General features: G+C 37.9%; 2 protein-coding genes across 3 annotated transcripts; one reads left to right on the top strand and one right to left on the bottom strand.

The window, feature by feature from the left end:
• Positions 1–392: 392 nt before the first annotated feature.
• LOC124056024 (adenosine receptor A1) lies at positions 393–12,450 on the bottom strand. 2 transcript variants are annotated; one of them, XM_046383092.1, is made up of 3 exons: positions 11,682–12,449; positions 4,628–4,959; positions 393–3,239 (listed from the first exon to the last, which is right to left on the bottom strand). In XM_046383092.1, exons 2-3 carry the CDS (start codon positions 4,939–4,941, stop codon positions 2,603–2,605), a joined length of 951 nt encoding a protein of 316 aa, XP_046239048.1. In that variant the 5' UTR covers positions 4,942–4,959; positions 11,682–12,449; the 3' UTR covers positions 393–2,602. The 2 variants fall into 2 exon arrangements, with proteins under 2 accessions (XP_046239048.1, XP_046239047.1); XM_046383091.1 differs by having other exon boundaries at positions 4,628–12,450.
• Positions 12,451–12,689: 239 nt separating this feature from the next.
• On the top strand, positions 12,690–15,573 carry LOC124056022 (adenosine receptor A1-like). The gene is made up of 2 exons (XM_046383090.1): positions 12,690–13,095; positions 13,354–15,573. The coding sequence occupies exons 1-2, from the start codon at positions 12,698–12,700 to the stop codon at positions 14,006–14,008; spliced, it is 1,053 nt and encodes a 350-aa protein (XP_046239046.1). The 5' UTR covers positions 12,690–12,697; the 3' UTR covers positions 14,009–15,573.
• Positions 15,574–16,081: the final 508 nt, after the last annotated feature.

The following is a 16,081-nucleotide window of genomic DNA, read 5'->3' as shown; positions in this document are numbered from 1 at the left end:
CCTCTTAGAAAGTAGCATATAATGTAAATATTCCATTTAGCTACCAAATCACTGTAGTACTAGTTGTAAACTACTAAGGATTTTGGTCTTATAGCTTAGTTTCACATGTTGAAAGTTGATATCTCCCCTTAAATGGTCTCTTTTTTTAAATTTGAATATTTACATTCTCGCTAATATTGCATATTACACCATGATACTAATTTTAACATTAAATGACATTTTGCAGAGATTAAAAGTAGTTCTCTTCTAGACATATACAATATATGTGGCACTGTCATCAGCCTGAACAGAACATGTTAACTATTGAAAACATACACAAATGAAGGACAATGATGGTAGATGGTACAAATCATCTCTGTTAATTGCACACATTATTTATTTCCATTAATTCATTGTCAAAAATAAAGTTCAGAAATCATTAATACATTACTGTATCTTCAGTCAAGATAAATTGATTCTTTTCAGACTTTTGTCATATCACACGTGCCTACAACTCTGTAAAAAATGCCATCAAGTGTATTAACAGCCTACAGTTCCAGCAGCTCCTCCTTTCTGTCCTGGGTGGAGAGCCAGTTGAACAGAAAGACCACTGAATCTGACACAAATGCTGCCACCTTCTTCACGTCTGTTACATACCACATTTTATAGACACATTCTCCCAATAACAAGATGAGGAATATGATTAAGAACCCAAGGAAGATGCGGTCGATATAAAAGTTTGCCTTTTCTCTGAAGGTCCACTGCTCCCAAGGTAGCGCACGCCGACCTTCACTGTATTTACCAAAGTGCAACAAGGCTTCCTGTTCGCCGTCCAGCTCTTCCTCAGGAGCCTCCAAGTCTCGGCCACCCTCTGCTCCCTCCGTTTCAGCCATTATACAGTGCTTTGATTCTGCAAATTAAAGTTTTCTTCAGTTGTCTGATAATATTAAATATCAAAAAGTATGTAGAATTACGAGAAGTACAGTGTCTCATATGAGGCTCTAAATCTTTGTTGCAGCTTTTTTAGGATGACCGTGAAGGGTCTTACCTCACAGAAGATTAACCTAGGATGGAGATAAGATGCACACAGAAAAGGGAGAATGATGGCTTTTTGTCTCCACACCTACATCATGCTTGTGTCCCTTCAGTACTCAGCAGGCCACCAGCCACAGGAGTGTGTGGTGCGAAGTCTGTAAATGCCAGGGCGGTTATGCAGCACCTCCCTCACTAAGACGAGGGCTGGGGATTAGACCACACTCAGCAGTTTCAAATCCCTTGACAAGGATGAAGGTGACAGATGGTAAAATACGTATTGGTATGTTTGTGAGGGAGGGACGGACAGAGACAGATAGAGTGTGACAGTTTTGTTCTTGTGAAACTGTTCAATCACTAAGTTTGAGGTGGTCACAATCAGTCAGGTGATAAATTTGAAAAAGAAAAAAAAAACATCTCTGTGAACCTCACTGAAGTATGCACACGAAACCTACATGTCAGGTAGGTGCATGTAAACATGTACAATGTATTAAGTTGTGTGAGTGGAAGCAGTGTGATATTGACTGAAACAGAAGTCAAACTGATGACAAAGCAGAAGTGACACAGCTTTAGCTGCAGCTTTAGCTTTAGATTTGGAATAAATCACTTCAGCATATAATGCTCTGTGGGTAATTTACTCAAATGCCTCAGAGCCTTTTCAACACTCTGTCGCAGCTATTGAAATATGGCTTAAACTAGCTGAATTAGCTGAAGAGGTGTCTGCATCCTGTGATAAAGAATGTTTTGTTTCATTTGCTTTAGTGACTTTGTTCATTTTCTTTCCAGGAGGGGTCACTTACTGTGAATGGTTTTCTGTGAAACATAAAATTTCAGAACACACTGTGCTCTTTATTGATCTTACTCCATAAATCCTCCCATTCTGACTCTTCTGCTTTTCTTTATGTAACTACTACTCAGATACTCAGAGATATTTATGGGCCCAGTGACTGAATCCTAATGGTTATGGTAATCCCCTCATTTTTCTTCTAGCCCCACCAGCAGGTCAAAGCTTTCACTAATTCAGTGAAATATTGCAACACCTCCAGGATTTGTTGCCTTGAAATTTGGTACAAGTCTTCGTGTTTTCCTTGTGTTGAACCATACTGGATCCTTTGACAGTATTGTCATTGTGAGCATGCTAATATATTATATTATATATTATATATGTTATAAATATGAAATAATATGTTACATCAACATATTAAATGAAGAGGCTATGAATGTTTATTCTGGTGAATCTACCATCAAGTCTTTTGAACATTAAATGTTTGTTGCATCACTTAAATTGCTGACATACATACTATTATTTAAATAATACATAATTATAATTTTATCATAATTCAATGTGAATCATTTGAGGAAGCATTAAGTGTAAACAAAATGATGCAGGCTAACAGGGACAGTATTTCTTTTTGAATGCACACTTACTTTCTTAAAAACTTACAAATAAATATGAATTGGTCAGAACTGATTGTGTCACATGACTCAGTGAAGTGCTTTGTTGTGCATGCTCCTGGGATGATATTCCAAACATCACACAGTCCCATGACTATCTCACTTAAACCATGTCTACAGGAGTATGCAGCACTTGTTACATGTTTACATCCGCTTTCTCTGTCAGGGCTGGTGTGTTGGTGGGGCATGGAGTGGGCTCCCTGGATTTACACAACATGCAGCGGTGAGCAATCTGGATCAGCGTGACACGGAAGCGCTTTATCCTGAATGCATAAACCATTGGGTTGAGTGCTGAGTTCACATGGGACATAAAAATGCCTACATACACAGCAAACTTGGGTACATCACACTTTGGGCAGAAGAAGGTAATGCAGTTCATGATGTGTATTGGCAGCCAACAGACAATGAAGAGGAAGACCACCAACGCCAGAGATTTTGCCAGCTTCAGCTCCTTCTGATAGTATCTGTCTCTATCACAGCAGGCTTCAGCACGCCGGTTAAGCTGTCGTCGGATCACCCTAAAGATTTCCCCATACAGAGCAACCATTATAGACAGTGGCAGCACCACCCAGCCGAAGAAATTGAAGTACACCATGTAGTCCATCCTCATGACAGTGGTGAATTCACAGACAATGTTGCTGGAAATGCTGATATTCCTTTGAGCATCATGGTTATTCCATCCAATCATCGGAACCAATCCAGTGAGGAAAGAGAGGATCCAACACAGACAAACTCCCACATATGCTCTCCTCTGGGTCACAATGGTGCTGTACCTGAACAGGATTGGTGGAAAGGCAATGAACACAGGTTTTTTAATAGCCTAAATGGACACATACATACTGCATGATGATTTCTTTGAACATATGCCAGATCATAGGTTATTGTTCAGAATATACATCTTCAGGATAGAACTGGTAAACAAAAAGTAGTATGGCCCACTGCCAAAATCCCTTAACAAACTGTGCATATATCAGCTATTTAGGCTGACGGGAACATTTTAATTTATTTAAAAGCTTTCCATGTCCAGCCCATTGATTTGCATTAAACCATTCCACGATATATAGAGCCACATCAGACATCAACACTGAGTGACTCTGAGAACCACCTTGATTGACTCTCTGAGGCTAAAAGCACACGATTTGGTCCCTGATGCTAAAAGTAATGATAGTAGTTATATTAATGTTACGGTATGTTCTTGTCTGCCTGTAGTGAGTTAAAAAGAATAAAAAAACGAGACTGGAAGGGTAGCATGCACCAAAATGATTAATCTCTATATACAGAGGAGGCAAAACACAGAACCACATGGCACTGAAGACTTCATTCCATTTTTATACTCTCTGATGTGTCTCTGGTCCTTTGTTTGGAGCTTCACAAACATTCCTCTACAGGTTGACGAAAACAGTCAGGTACAATAAAAAGGCAGTGACCCATTTCAGGCACTTAGGACTGGGTGTAATCTCCTGTGGGATCGAGATGTCCTCCTGCCCTCTGCTTTACCCAGGAAACTATTTACTATGGGGCTACAGCAGTAGGCTCACCAGGTCACTGCTGGTCACTACAGCAATACACAACTAAGGCTACAGACTAATTACAAGTCAAGTATAAAGTAAAAGTATAACATTATCTCATTGTTACTAATAATAATAATAATAATAATAATAATAATAATAAAAGACCAGAGACTATAGGTTCTACTACTTAAGTTCTTCTTCTTATAATAGTCTTGTGGCAGGCTTAGAAATCAGAATTATTAGAAAATTAAGTGGTTTTGCTTTTGAGGAGGATGCTGGTTCTGAAAGCAATCTGAAACAGTTTTATAGAAATTAAAGTTATTTGATTTGACTTGGGAAGGGTAAATGGCACTTATATTAATCACAAATTTTAGAGGAATAATTTGAATCATAGACTATTTTTAGCAAGAAAGCTGAAATGGACTGGAGCAGACCATCACATCAGCTTCCTGTTGCTCTCAGTTATGAATATTTTATTGTCCTTACTGTAAACACTGCCAATTATATTGATAGTGTAATACTGTTTGAGACATTGTCGTCGCAATATTCATCATCCAACACAATCTTAACCTAATCTCTACTGTCTTTTAATCAGTTTATGACACTAGCAAAGGAGAGCACAGACAGTTGGTTTTACAACAGTCCCTCACCTGGTGGGAATCTTAACTCGCAAATATCGGTCGATGGCAATGGCCAGCAGGGAAAGGATGGAGCTCTGGGTGATGATCAATAGTAGACAAGAGAGGAAGAGGCAGGTGTAGAACTGAGTGCTGAATCCCAGACTGATGATGATAGCCAGAGGGATGACTAGAACCCCCACAGCGATGTCAGCCACAGCCAGAGATACGATGAAGCAGAAGGTGGTGTTGCGGAGAGCCCGGTTCACACACACAGCCAGCACCACCAGCACATTCCCCAGCACGGAGGCCAGGGCAATAGCTGTCTCAATGGAGATGTACATCATGTCCACATGCTCCCGAGGCTTGATACCAGGAGAGGAAGACATTATGACTGTTCACAGGTCAGGCTTACCTTTACTCAGACTGTAAAAGAAGAAAGCTGGTAGTTGAATCTTCTAGCCTCCACTTTGGGTTTGCTTCAGAAAAAACACCTTCCATTATGTATGTTCTCTAGCTGAAAGAACTGTACTCTTTTCTTATTGCCGCAATGAAACAACGAGTGGTCCTGAAGTGCTCATTAAAGTATGTTGGACATTTAATCCTCACCATGTTGTTCAAGCTCTGCCTAGGACTGGGTACCAGTGCATCACTTCTCCTCTACATCGCTACTCTCTCACTCACTCTCTCACTAAAAAGGAGTCATAAACCTGAGGGGAGGGACTTTGCTTTCTGCAGCTCCCTGCAGCAATAGTTTTGCTCACATTAACAGTGTGTGTGTGTACGTGCGGTTTTTGATCTTCGTGTAATAAGTGTCCAGATACATTTCGAGAAGGGTGTTAAATGTAACAAACTCCCAAATGGATGAATCCATATCAGCGTAGTGAGTAATGGACATGCAATGCCAAAGATATGTTTGAGGAAAGAGTCGATATTACATATTTGGTCCATTAGAAAACACTAGCAAGTTAAATTTTCAACTGCTCAATACTTACAGAACATGTGACAAGGCTTCAGGAAAGTCACTACTCATGGCCAAAAAATAGTCCCCTGTAAAATGACAACTTATCATTTTAAAACTTTGGTTTATTAACTAAATAAAGAAACTGTAACTTTTTAATTAGTGAGCTGAGTGGTGCTGATTGTGTTTGGACATAGCTGGGCTAATTGTTTCCCCTGCTTCCTGTCTTTTCGCTAAGCCAAACTAAACAGTTTCTGGCTGCAACTTTTTTAAGTGAACAGGTATGAAAGTGGAATTAATTTTCCCATTCAACTTATGTCAAGAAAACAAATAAGAGCATTTCCCAACGTTACAATTACTTCTTTAAAAGAAAGTAATTGCTATATTTCCTGACACCAATTAACGGTATCATGAGGGTAAGGGTATTAATGAGGGTAAGGGTATTAATTATTAAAACCAATTAAATACATATTTTATTGTGCAATGAATGCTGGTTCCAGCTCACTGACTTTAGTCTGGGTCATGTATGCCAATTATTGTTAGATTTTATCATCTTAAGCACAGCATCGCATCCCGTTTTAAGCTAAGCACAGTCATTAGTTCTATTTTAATCATGAGGTCCATCTTTCTTTGATCATAATTAAATAATATGTGGGGACAGCATTTTAGCTCAGTGATTTTAAAAAGAGATCTATCCATCTGCTGCAATTTTATCTCTTGTCATTTCGGAGCATGTTTTGACATGCAGATTTAAGAGGTGACTCTTAAAAGCAGTGTCACAGTCTTACAGTCTTTTTTTGATCACTTACTCTTGTTGTCTACATATTTTAACTCCAGTCTTTCCATAACTTGGAGTCTGCAGGGTAAGCTGCAGGTAGGAATTAGATCCAAAACTTCAATTACTTACAAAAACTTAATTTAATTGTCTGTCTGAGCATGACAAAACTTTGGCAGCCTGTATCACTGAGCAAGCAATCATTTAGATGGTCTTCAGTTGCTTAAGGAAGCAGATTCAATGAACCCGTTTGGCTGTAAATGTATTCAAGCTGATCACTTTGTTTTTTTTCTTTTCTTTTTGAAAAAGTAATGACTCAGGGTGCTGTTTTGGGACATTGCCTATATTCTCAGGGTCTGGTCTATGCATTAGAGTGTTCATGAGCAGACAGTGAATCAATTTTATTGGGGCTCTGTCATCCCATATGCCTTTATTAGCTCAAGTGCAAGTCTACAAGCATTAACACTGATTTTGGGCTGATGCCAATATTTTATTTTAAAGCTTTGATCAGTTAATACTGATGTATTACCAATGTACTCATGCATCCCTACATGTAACATGACTGAGAAATGACATTATTCTGTACAATCGATTATTGCTTGCACAAAACATTTTGTAGATTTGTAATGTATATGGTTTCAGCATACCACACAAATATAAGGGTTATTTTGGCCTCTGGGTAAACAAATAATAATAAAAGAACCTAGATATATGCCATTAGTAATTACCATATACATGTATAGACATAACGTTTTCTTCAACTGATATTCATCTACACAAGACTCTCTTTGGTTGCACCCGCAACACATAATTTTTGATAAACAGAAGTAATGAATTTGATTAAGGCCTTGCAGGGATCCGCTTGCAGATGTGCCACAGGGATTACATGACAGTAAAGTTTCTGTTACTGGTTCCAATTAACAAAATTATTCTCAGCATCCTTAGTGAGCTTTCTAGTTTAATGTAGATTTTACTTCACTGTGTCACAGCTACTATGCGGCCTCATTTTGTGTTCATATTAATCGGTCAACCTTTTGCATATATTTGGTCAATTGTATGGGTTGTTTCCATGAATACTGGGCAAGCCTAATTTAGTCTAGTCCTACTGTTGGATTGTTACAGATGCTTATGTATCCCTCCAGAGTAGTTAATAATCACACATGAAAACATAAAATTTAGCCTAGCCTCCTTTTCGCCTTGTTGGTTCATCTGTATATTTAACTTGGCAAGTTCAAGTTTTAAAGTGCAGTTATTTGTCACATGCACTACAAATTAATGATAATATCAGACTAAATCACATTACACTGCCAAAATAAAGAAATATCGTAGTGGTAGTGGTAAGAAAATGCTGTGTAAACTATAGTTCATATACCAGACTGAAACCACTAAAACCAAGAAGAATAAGAATGTTTGAGAGCAGCACTTTGAGAGCAGAGATATGGGAGAGAGGAAGGGTCGGTTTGTGCGAGGCAGCATGGCAGGTTGAATTAAGGTCAAATCAGAGATAAATTGAAGAATTGGATTGTGTTCAGACAATGCTAACTGGTGAGTCTGTTTTGATTAATTAAGCAGTTTTAATTATTCTGTCTTTTGGGGTGGAGGCTCAACTGCCATAGTATAGGGTCCAATTGATTTATTGACTGATTGACTGATTGACTGATTGACTGATTGACTGATTTCGCTTGATCAGATGTTTGAAGTGTCATTATGAGGTCAGAAGGCAATATGCAGACGGTAGCTGATTCCATGGCTCCTTCTTTGTTGAGTGTGATTGCGGGTAAAAGTGATTGATAAAGGCATTTTCAGCGAGAACTAGTTCCTCTTGGTAGAGCGGTTATCATCATTTTCACATATATGTTAATTCATTGCTTTGCTTGCACATCTTCTTTTTCTGTCATGTCTTTTCAGTAATGGGCTCCATTCATGCTGGTAAGGGAAGTGAAACCGATGACAGGTGCTTGGTCACATATTGTTGACACATGAATCAGCACAAAAATAAAGGTGACAATTTCTGCAATGGCTAAAAAAAAAAAAAAAACAGAGCAAAGCAAACAACGCAGCAAACAACCACCAACATCATATGTTTGTTCTTCACCCTTCCTCTTGAAATCAATCTTAAAAGCCTAATATTAACATTTGCCTATAACATTTATTTATTTATTTATTTTGGTAAAGGTAGAAATTAAAACCTACAGATCACAATGTGAAAGTGAAACAGTATTACCTGCAACTGAGTCAGAGGACTCTGTTCTGTTTTGTTTTGTTTTGGGTTTTTTTTTTTTTTAAATACCATCTTTGGTATTTTTTTTTTTTTTTTTAACAATCACTAGCTCTGATTTGGTCAAAAATAAACATTTAATTTATCATGTTAAATATGGTGGTCAGCACACTGTTTCCTCCGTTCTCACACCCTCGCTCTCACTCCTCTGCTGATATTTTCCACATCTACCTGGGTGATTTAAGGGTTAATTTGGACCACACCAACTTACTGATTGTTGGAACAGTGGAAAGATAAGCCAATGTGATTTTGATTTTCACATTATAATCTGCAGATGATATATCATAGTTGTGTGTACACTGGACTGATTTAATTAAGTGATTAGCAGCACAAAAACTTGAGGTCAGTGGAATGTGAGGATTCTTAAAATACTCTGTATAGATGTAAAATCCTTAAGTCTAAATATCTGACAGATCAACACTAAAAGTTATTGCCTTGCCTTGTATTTCTGTCCTCCATTTTGACTGTTAATGTTTTTAATTTTTTTTATGTAGGACAGGTCTGATCAACTGATTTATAACAGCATATATAAACTGATGTGATTCTTATTTACATAAATTTGTGGGAATTGCATGTTAAACCATGAACAGAAATCACGCATCAACTGTACAGTATTTTAACAGGTTACTTAAAAGGCTGGTTGTGCTGCTATAGGCCTAGACTGCTGGGGGACCTCCCATGATGCACTGATCATCTCTCCCCTCCTCTCCATCTCCTTACACACACGTTCATGTCCCATCAGTGCCTGTAACTAACTTGACTTCTTCCCCAGAGTCTTGTGTGACACCATCAACTGTTATTACCATGTGTTATATTTCTGCATTATTATTATTACTACTATTACTATTGCTACTACTACTATCATTATTATTATTGTTGTATACTGTTTTTTTGTTGTTCCAATACTGTGTTATTTTCCCTGTTGCAAAGCATCTCTGTCTGTGCCCCCCCTCTCTTCCTGTCTCTCTCTCTGTCTCTCTCTCTGTCTCTCTCCCTCCTCTCTTTCAACTCAACCGGTCAAGGCAGATGGCTGCCCACATAGAGCCGGGTCTCCTCTGAGGTTTCTGCCCTCTAAAAGTTCTTCCTTGTCAGTGTCACCAAGTGCTTGCTCATGGGGTTTTTGTTGAGTCTCTCTTTACCAAAAATCAAATTAAAGAGATTGGTCTAGACCTGCTCTAGTTGGAAAGCATCATGAGACAACTTTTGTTGTAATTTGGTGCTATATAAATAAATTGAATTGAACTGAATTGAAATAAACTGTCCTAATTAAAATAAAGACTGTGTACAAACTGATATATGGGCCTGATATAACATTTTCATAAACTGAATTAATATCTAACAGGATGTGAGTGCTTCTGTGACTTCCTGTACAGATCGAAGGCTGCCTAAAACTGTCCAACTTGACCGCAGCTTTTGGTCTCTGCCCCCTGCTGCAGGCGCCCTCGTCTCTAAAACTTTTTGCACCTATTAGTTATTTGCACAAAGCCAAAAAACCCACAAAACCATGTAAACCCACATTTAACAATACCATAAGGAGTGTTCCTGTAAGGCAGGATATGATCACTGTTGACATCATTATTAAGCTTGTGTATACATTCAGCTGCTAGTATTAGCATACACGTGCTGATCAATGATTGATTTAACAAATGAAAAGAAATGTATATCTCCTTCCAACCTCTCTGAGTCTGAGTAACGAGTATCACCATCACATATGTCCCAGGCACAGCGTTTAACCATGACTAACCTGATCTCCACAAAACCAGCCAGAAAATGAAGGAAATTTGAAACAAATGAATGAGTCTGTGGAGCACAGCTGTACAGTTGTTGGACCTTGGATAACGTCAGTGTTTAAACAGTGCACAGTGAGAGAATGTAAAAAGAAAATGCATGCATTTGGTCCAAATGAAATGTTTTTGATAAGGCTTAAATAGTAGGTCTGTGTTCTAAATATTGGAGTATTGTATGTGAATATGGTTTATATTTAAGCGCATACTGTGAAGCTAATTGAGTGTACTCACTTTATTGTTTATTAGTATTAGTAATGCCAACTTAAATTGAAATATTCTTATTTTGTATTTATGTTGTCTTAAAAAAAAATCCAGGGCTCCTGTGGCTCGGTTATGCTAAAATAAGTTCCTTGAACATGTTTTTACTTTTAGTCAAAGCTTTACAAGAGTGAAACTGCCACTGAATATACATTTCTTAAATCCTTTTCTTAAAAAAATAAGAGGGCTAAAATCAGATCTGGCTGCAAAACCCTCCTATAAAATTAATTATGCTAGTTTTTGCTTGACCACTCAAAAGGAAGAGAAAAAGGAAAAGCAGGCGACTCAGGGGAAGTAAATACTGTTATAAATAGTACACACTGGTGTCATCAATAAATGTAATCTCTCCATAAAACCTCTACTGCAGTTTGGACATCGGTACCAGTGAGAAGTCAGGAAAAAAGTAAAAGCAGCTAGATTTTGGAAGTATCTGTGCTCTTTACACACTCACTTCAGGAATCCCTCCAAAGCCGCTCATTTGAAACACATGAATGTTCACTGCCTGACTACATTCACAGCCTGTATGTCCACTTAGGAGATATGTGAGTGATGAGTTGGCTGTGTTCTACAAGTTCTCCCTTTTTTACTGATAAATATAAGAGTGAACTCTGTTACATGCCACAGTCATATAAACACAAGCAAAACAGCCATCACAAACATACCTCAGTCTGAAAAGTCTACCCTGTCCGGCAGTTACTGTTCACTGCTGTCAGTGCGTGCTTTGAGAAACTGGTTTAGCTGTTGAACGAGTCTGTTCTCAATGGTGCAGCAACAACCTGTTCTTCGGCTCAGCGCTGTTCAAGCACCGCAGTGAATTTAGGCTGGATATTCCACACTCCGGGGTGAAAGTCTTTTGAATATCCAACCCAAAATTAACTTCATCTGACTGTGAAAGTGCAGCACATTTTTGTCATCACTAACCATATCCAACTACCTCCTGTCTCCTTCACACGTTATCAAACAACATGTCATTGTCAACAATGACATGATAAATGGAGCCACCAAACATGGCTATTGTCAGTACTCACAGCTGTCAGGCTTGCATGTTTTTGGATATTTTGCCTCCACTTTCTCTGTCGTTCATGTAGTTTCTCAGCTTGCTAACACCTTCAGCAGTGTTTAAGCCTGGCCTTGTGGTGGACTGTCTTCACACACAATGACCAATAATTTCATTTCATTAGATAATGAAACACAATCACCACCAGCAGCACCACAGCAACCACCTGTACACAACAAAAACAAACTTTTGCATTGCAATGCATTCTGAGTATTTAGATTAGGATCAGGGTTAGAGTGGAAGCGGATTTCTCAAAACTGCATTTAATACTGCTCTGTATGCTTTCATCCTGTTAGAAACCCAACAAAATGGACCTAATGTTACCTCAGTGAAATCAACAACAACGCCGAACAAAAATTAAAAATCCATCATGAAAGTCACTGCAACATCATACTGCAACTGCAGGAAAATATCATCCAGCTCCTGTCAGTTCAGTCTTGACTTGTTATGTCTTTGTAAGAAACTAATGAAATTACACTGAATTCTTGACGTTGGAGTTTTGAGTATGAATGTGATTAACTCACCTTTAAGGCTCCAGGGTATTTCAAAACAAAAGGTCATCATTATGGTGCGAATTTAATGCTAAGAATCACAAAGTTTAAAATTTCTATGCAGATAAAATTACTGCTGCTTATGCAAGCTAATGGGAATGCACCTCTGTGCAAGTACTGGTAAGTATGCGTCTGTAAAGCACTCTCATTTGTTATCACGTATTTAGCCTCATTTCCTCCAAACATATCTTGGGTGCTCTTATATTTTTATCTTTTGTACAATATATATATATAATGTGACAACCTACTTAATTATTTATTTTTTTGGCAGAGCATGAAGTTAAATGTTACAATGACAAACAAATAATGATAAAATCCTCCAAAAAAAAAAAAAAAAAAAACCACACACACACGGAAAAAAAAAGAGTGTCAATAGACTTCCTCAAAGGTTTCACAAGACCAAGATGAATGATAAAAGAAGTAGCACAGCGCACTGATGTTCAGACTGAGTTTCAGTTCAGACACACTACACTATTACCTACCAGGCATTAGCTGGATAAGAAGCACAATGGATGTGGAAGTGATTTACACATTGTTGGAGGTGCTCGTTGCTGTTAGTTGTTGTCTTGGTAATGCGTTGGTTATTTTGGCACTGTGGACCAGTAAAAGCATTCAGCAGCCTACCTTCTGCCTTATTATCTCTCTGGCTGTGGCTGACTTTCTGGTTGGCTGCTTGGCCATACCGTTGGCTGTGGTGGTGGACGGACGGGTGGAGACTTCATTCCATGGTTGTCTTTTCCTCAGCTGTGTGGTCATCCTGTTGACCCTGGTCTCAGTGCTGTCTCTCACTGCTATTGCAGTGGACCGATACCTCCGGGTGTACATCCCTCTCAGGTAAGATTATTCAGACACACTAATGCCTGTATGGTTCAGAATGCTTATAAAAATCTAAAAGCATAATTCCAAGTTTTACATATTGATTTTATCACACTGACCATTAGCAAGGCTAGCACTGCAAAACAGCTTTGAATGATATTTTTTTCTTACTGAGATTTTTAAATTATTACATTTTTACTTTGAAATATTCATTTTATGACACTGCTGTCAGAAATACTTGTTGCTGATACCAGTCATTACTGTTTTCCTTTTTAGGTACAAAAGGACTGTGGCGCAGAGACACTCTTGGTTTGTTGTAGCAGCATGCTGGCTTGTTGCATTACCTCTGAGTTTTGCTCCCATGCTCGGGTGGAACAACCAGGAAACCTCGTCTAACTCAGTCAACTCCACGATTGTCTGTCGGTTTATAACAGTGATCCCCATGTCATACTTGGTTTACTTCAACTTTTTCCTCTGTACTCTCATCCCTCTGTTGGTGATGATTGTATTGTATGGCTACATTTTCTGTACTATTCGAGGAAACCTTCGAGAGAAACCAGGCAATGGTGCCCAAATCCAGTCTCAGAACTACCTGAGGAAAGAGAAACAGCTGGCAGGATCCCTGTCTCTGGTCTTGGCTCTGTTTGCCCTGTCTTGGCTCCCTCTGCACATCATGAACTGTATCGCTTACTTTGGTGGGTCAAATGATATTCTAAAAACAGCCTTTTATGTTGGCATCCTGCTTTCTCATGCCAACTCAGCTGTAAACCCAGTTGTGTATGCATTCAAAATAAAAAAGATTAAGACAGCTTATCTGAAGCTCTGGACCAAGTATATTGCATGTGGTGCAGAAAAACAAGCAACTCAGACAAGCCAGACGACAGACAACAATGTCAGCAGTAACATAAACAGTGTGGCTAAAATTGAATGAAAGAAAAAAATCCTTGTTTGCTCTAAAGGACCAAGTTTGTTTGATTATTGAGACTTCAATGTGACACTTAAATGTGTTAAGACTGTTAAATAGTGTATAAAACACAGCGTGAAAGGTTGAGGAAAGCAACCTCTCTTGGATGAAGACTATATTTTCTTTGTTGATTCAGTGAAAATATCTGGTCATGTGCACTGAAATGTAATCTTGGTGTGTCATGGATCTGTGAGTCTGTGTGTATTGCAAACAGTGCCATGCAGAAAAGGGAAACTTCAACTTTTTTTTTTTGTTTTTTTTTAAAAAAAGCTTTGGTTTTACACAGTTTCATATCACTGTGTTTTTCTGTTTCTATTCAAGTTCCCGTTCTTCATTGCTCAGTTCCAACCTACAGTGCACTCATCTTTGGAATGGAATTAATGTACTTTCAGGTCATGCTTTATGCTGTGTGTACGCTTGACCAGGAAAACAGAAACATATTTAAAATGTAATCCAAGCCAACAGAACTACAACAAGTTCTGTCATTTGTTCATACTGTATCACGCAGGTGTCAGGTCAGCTGTATCGTAATTGTCTGAATCTGTACTTTATTATTTTCTGTGGCAGAGCTGTTTGATTGGATGGCATTACGCTTTACACATATGTATACTTTTCAGTGGGTTTTTAATAGTGCCAATACACGCCCAAGTACCAGCTGTTGATTTGTAGTGACAACTGTATATTTTGTGTTTTTTCACAAACAATCGCTGCGCTGAGAACTGTTCAAGTTCCTCATTATTTTGAAAGGGACTGAAGTTTACAGCTTTGTGGTTATTTGTGTTATAGTTTAGCCTCTTGTTTCATTTCCTCAGAATGAGGATTTCTAAGCAGTGGTATTTTTTCTGTACATATAGAAGTAGATGTTACATTAAACTTGTGTTTGATATTCATGAATACAGTTTAAAAGATGATTTATGCACATTCATGAGTCATCATTTCAGGCAACTCTCCATTCAGATAAATGTTACATGATTCAGAGTTTTATTTGCTGAGGCTTCAACCACACTGTCTAATTTTCCCATCTGACTAAGGGTATAAACTAGCCATTCCAAAGAGGACTCGTTGAAAGCTCACCATGCAGTGAAACTGCTGGCTCCTGCAAGACTATTCAGCCTTATAACTAACTTTTTTACACTAAACTTTTTTATATTTTATAACCTTTACTCAAAAAGTTTTGAATTCTTACGACTCACTGCATGTTTTCAGCAATGTTTCAGATTCAGCGATCAACAATTACAGTTAGAAACTGTCATGTCAGAAGAGTAGGGGAGTTTGAAACAAATTGTGTTTAAAGTTTCTTTATTCTTCACAGACCAATATAATTGAAAAACATCATTTGCCATCAAGTTACATAGAAATTATCAATGTAACACTTACACTTTGGTTGCTCACAGTCTTAGTTTGTGTAGCTCACTCTCAAGTTAATGTCACTTGTAACTCACTTTGGGGTCATATATCTTACCAGTAGGAGTCCCCCTTAAATTTGTTAACTAGGAATTGTTCCATTGCAAAATACTCCACACTGCCACTGCTTGTTTAAGTAGAGAACCTCTAAATGGTGAAAAATTCACCAAAATAATAATAATAATAATAATAATAATAATAATATTTAGTAATATTTAAAAATGTATTTTATCTATTTATTTTCATCTTGAGATGTTTCATGTGCCTACCACTTTCTGCATATCACTTTCATTTTGAAGGGGACACCAGGGCCAAGTTTCATGGGCTTTTAATTATCCCTAGCATATCAATAACTTCCCATTTAAAGGCAAAATATCAAATTTGCTGTTACCATGGCAGTCCTGTTCAATGAAAAAGCTTTTCAAGAATAAAATATTTATTATTATTTCCTAATCCTAAATCAGTAGGTGGTTGCTATAACTGGCAAAAAATCGATTATCCACAGCTAAGCCTTTAACAAAAACTTTTTCTGAACAACTTTTCATCCTTATAGTGTTCATCATTGTACTGACCAGATATGAAGTCTGTTATGATAAATTGGTTGGAACAGGGTTAAAGTACAGCCTGTAAGAGGTA

The sequence above is a fragment of the Scatophagus argus genome, chromosome 3, assembly GCF_020382885.2.
Source record: "Scatophagus argus isolate fScaArg1 chromosome 3, fScaArg1.pri, whole genome shotgun sequence".
In the NCBI taxonomy this organism is placed as follows: domain Eukaryota; kingdom Metazoa; phylum Chordata; class Actinopteri; family Scatophagidae; genus Scatophagus; species Scatophagus argus.
Note: the sequence above shows the minus strand (reverse complement) of the source record. Positions and strands in the feature narration are given on the sequence as shown.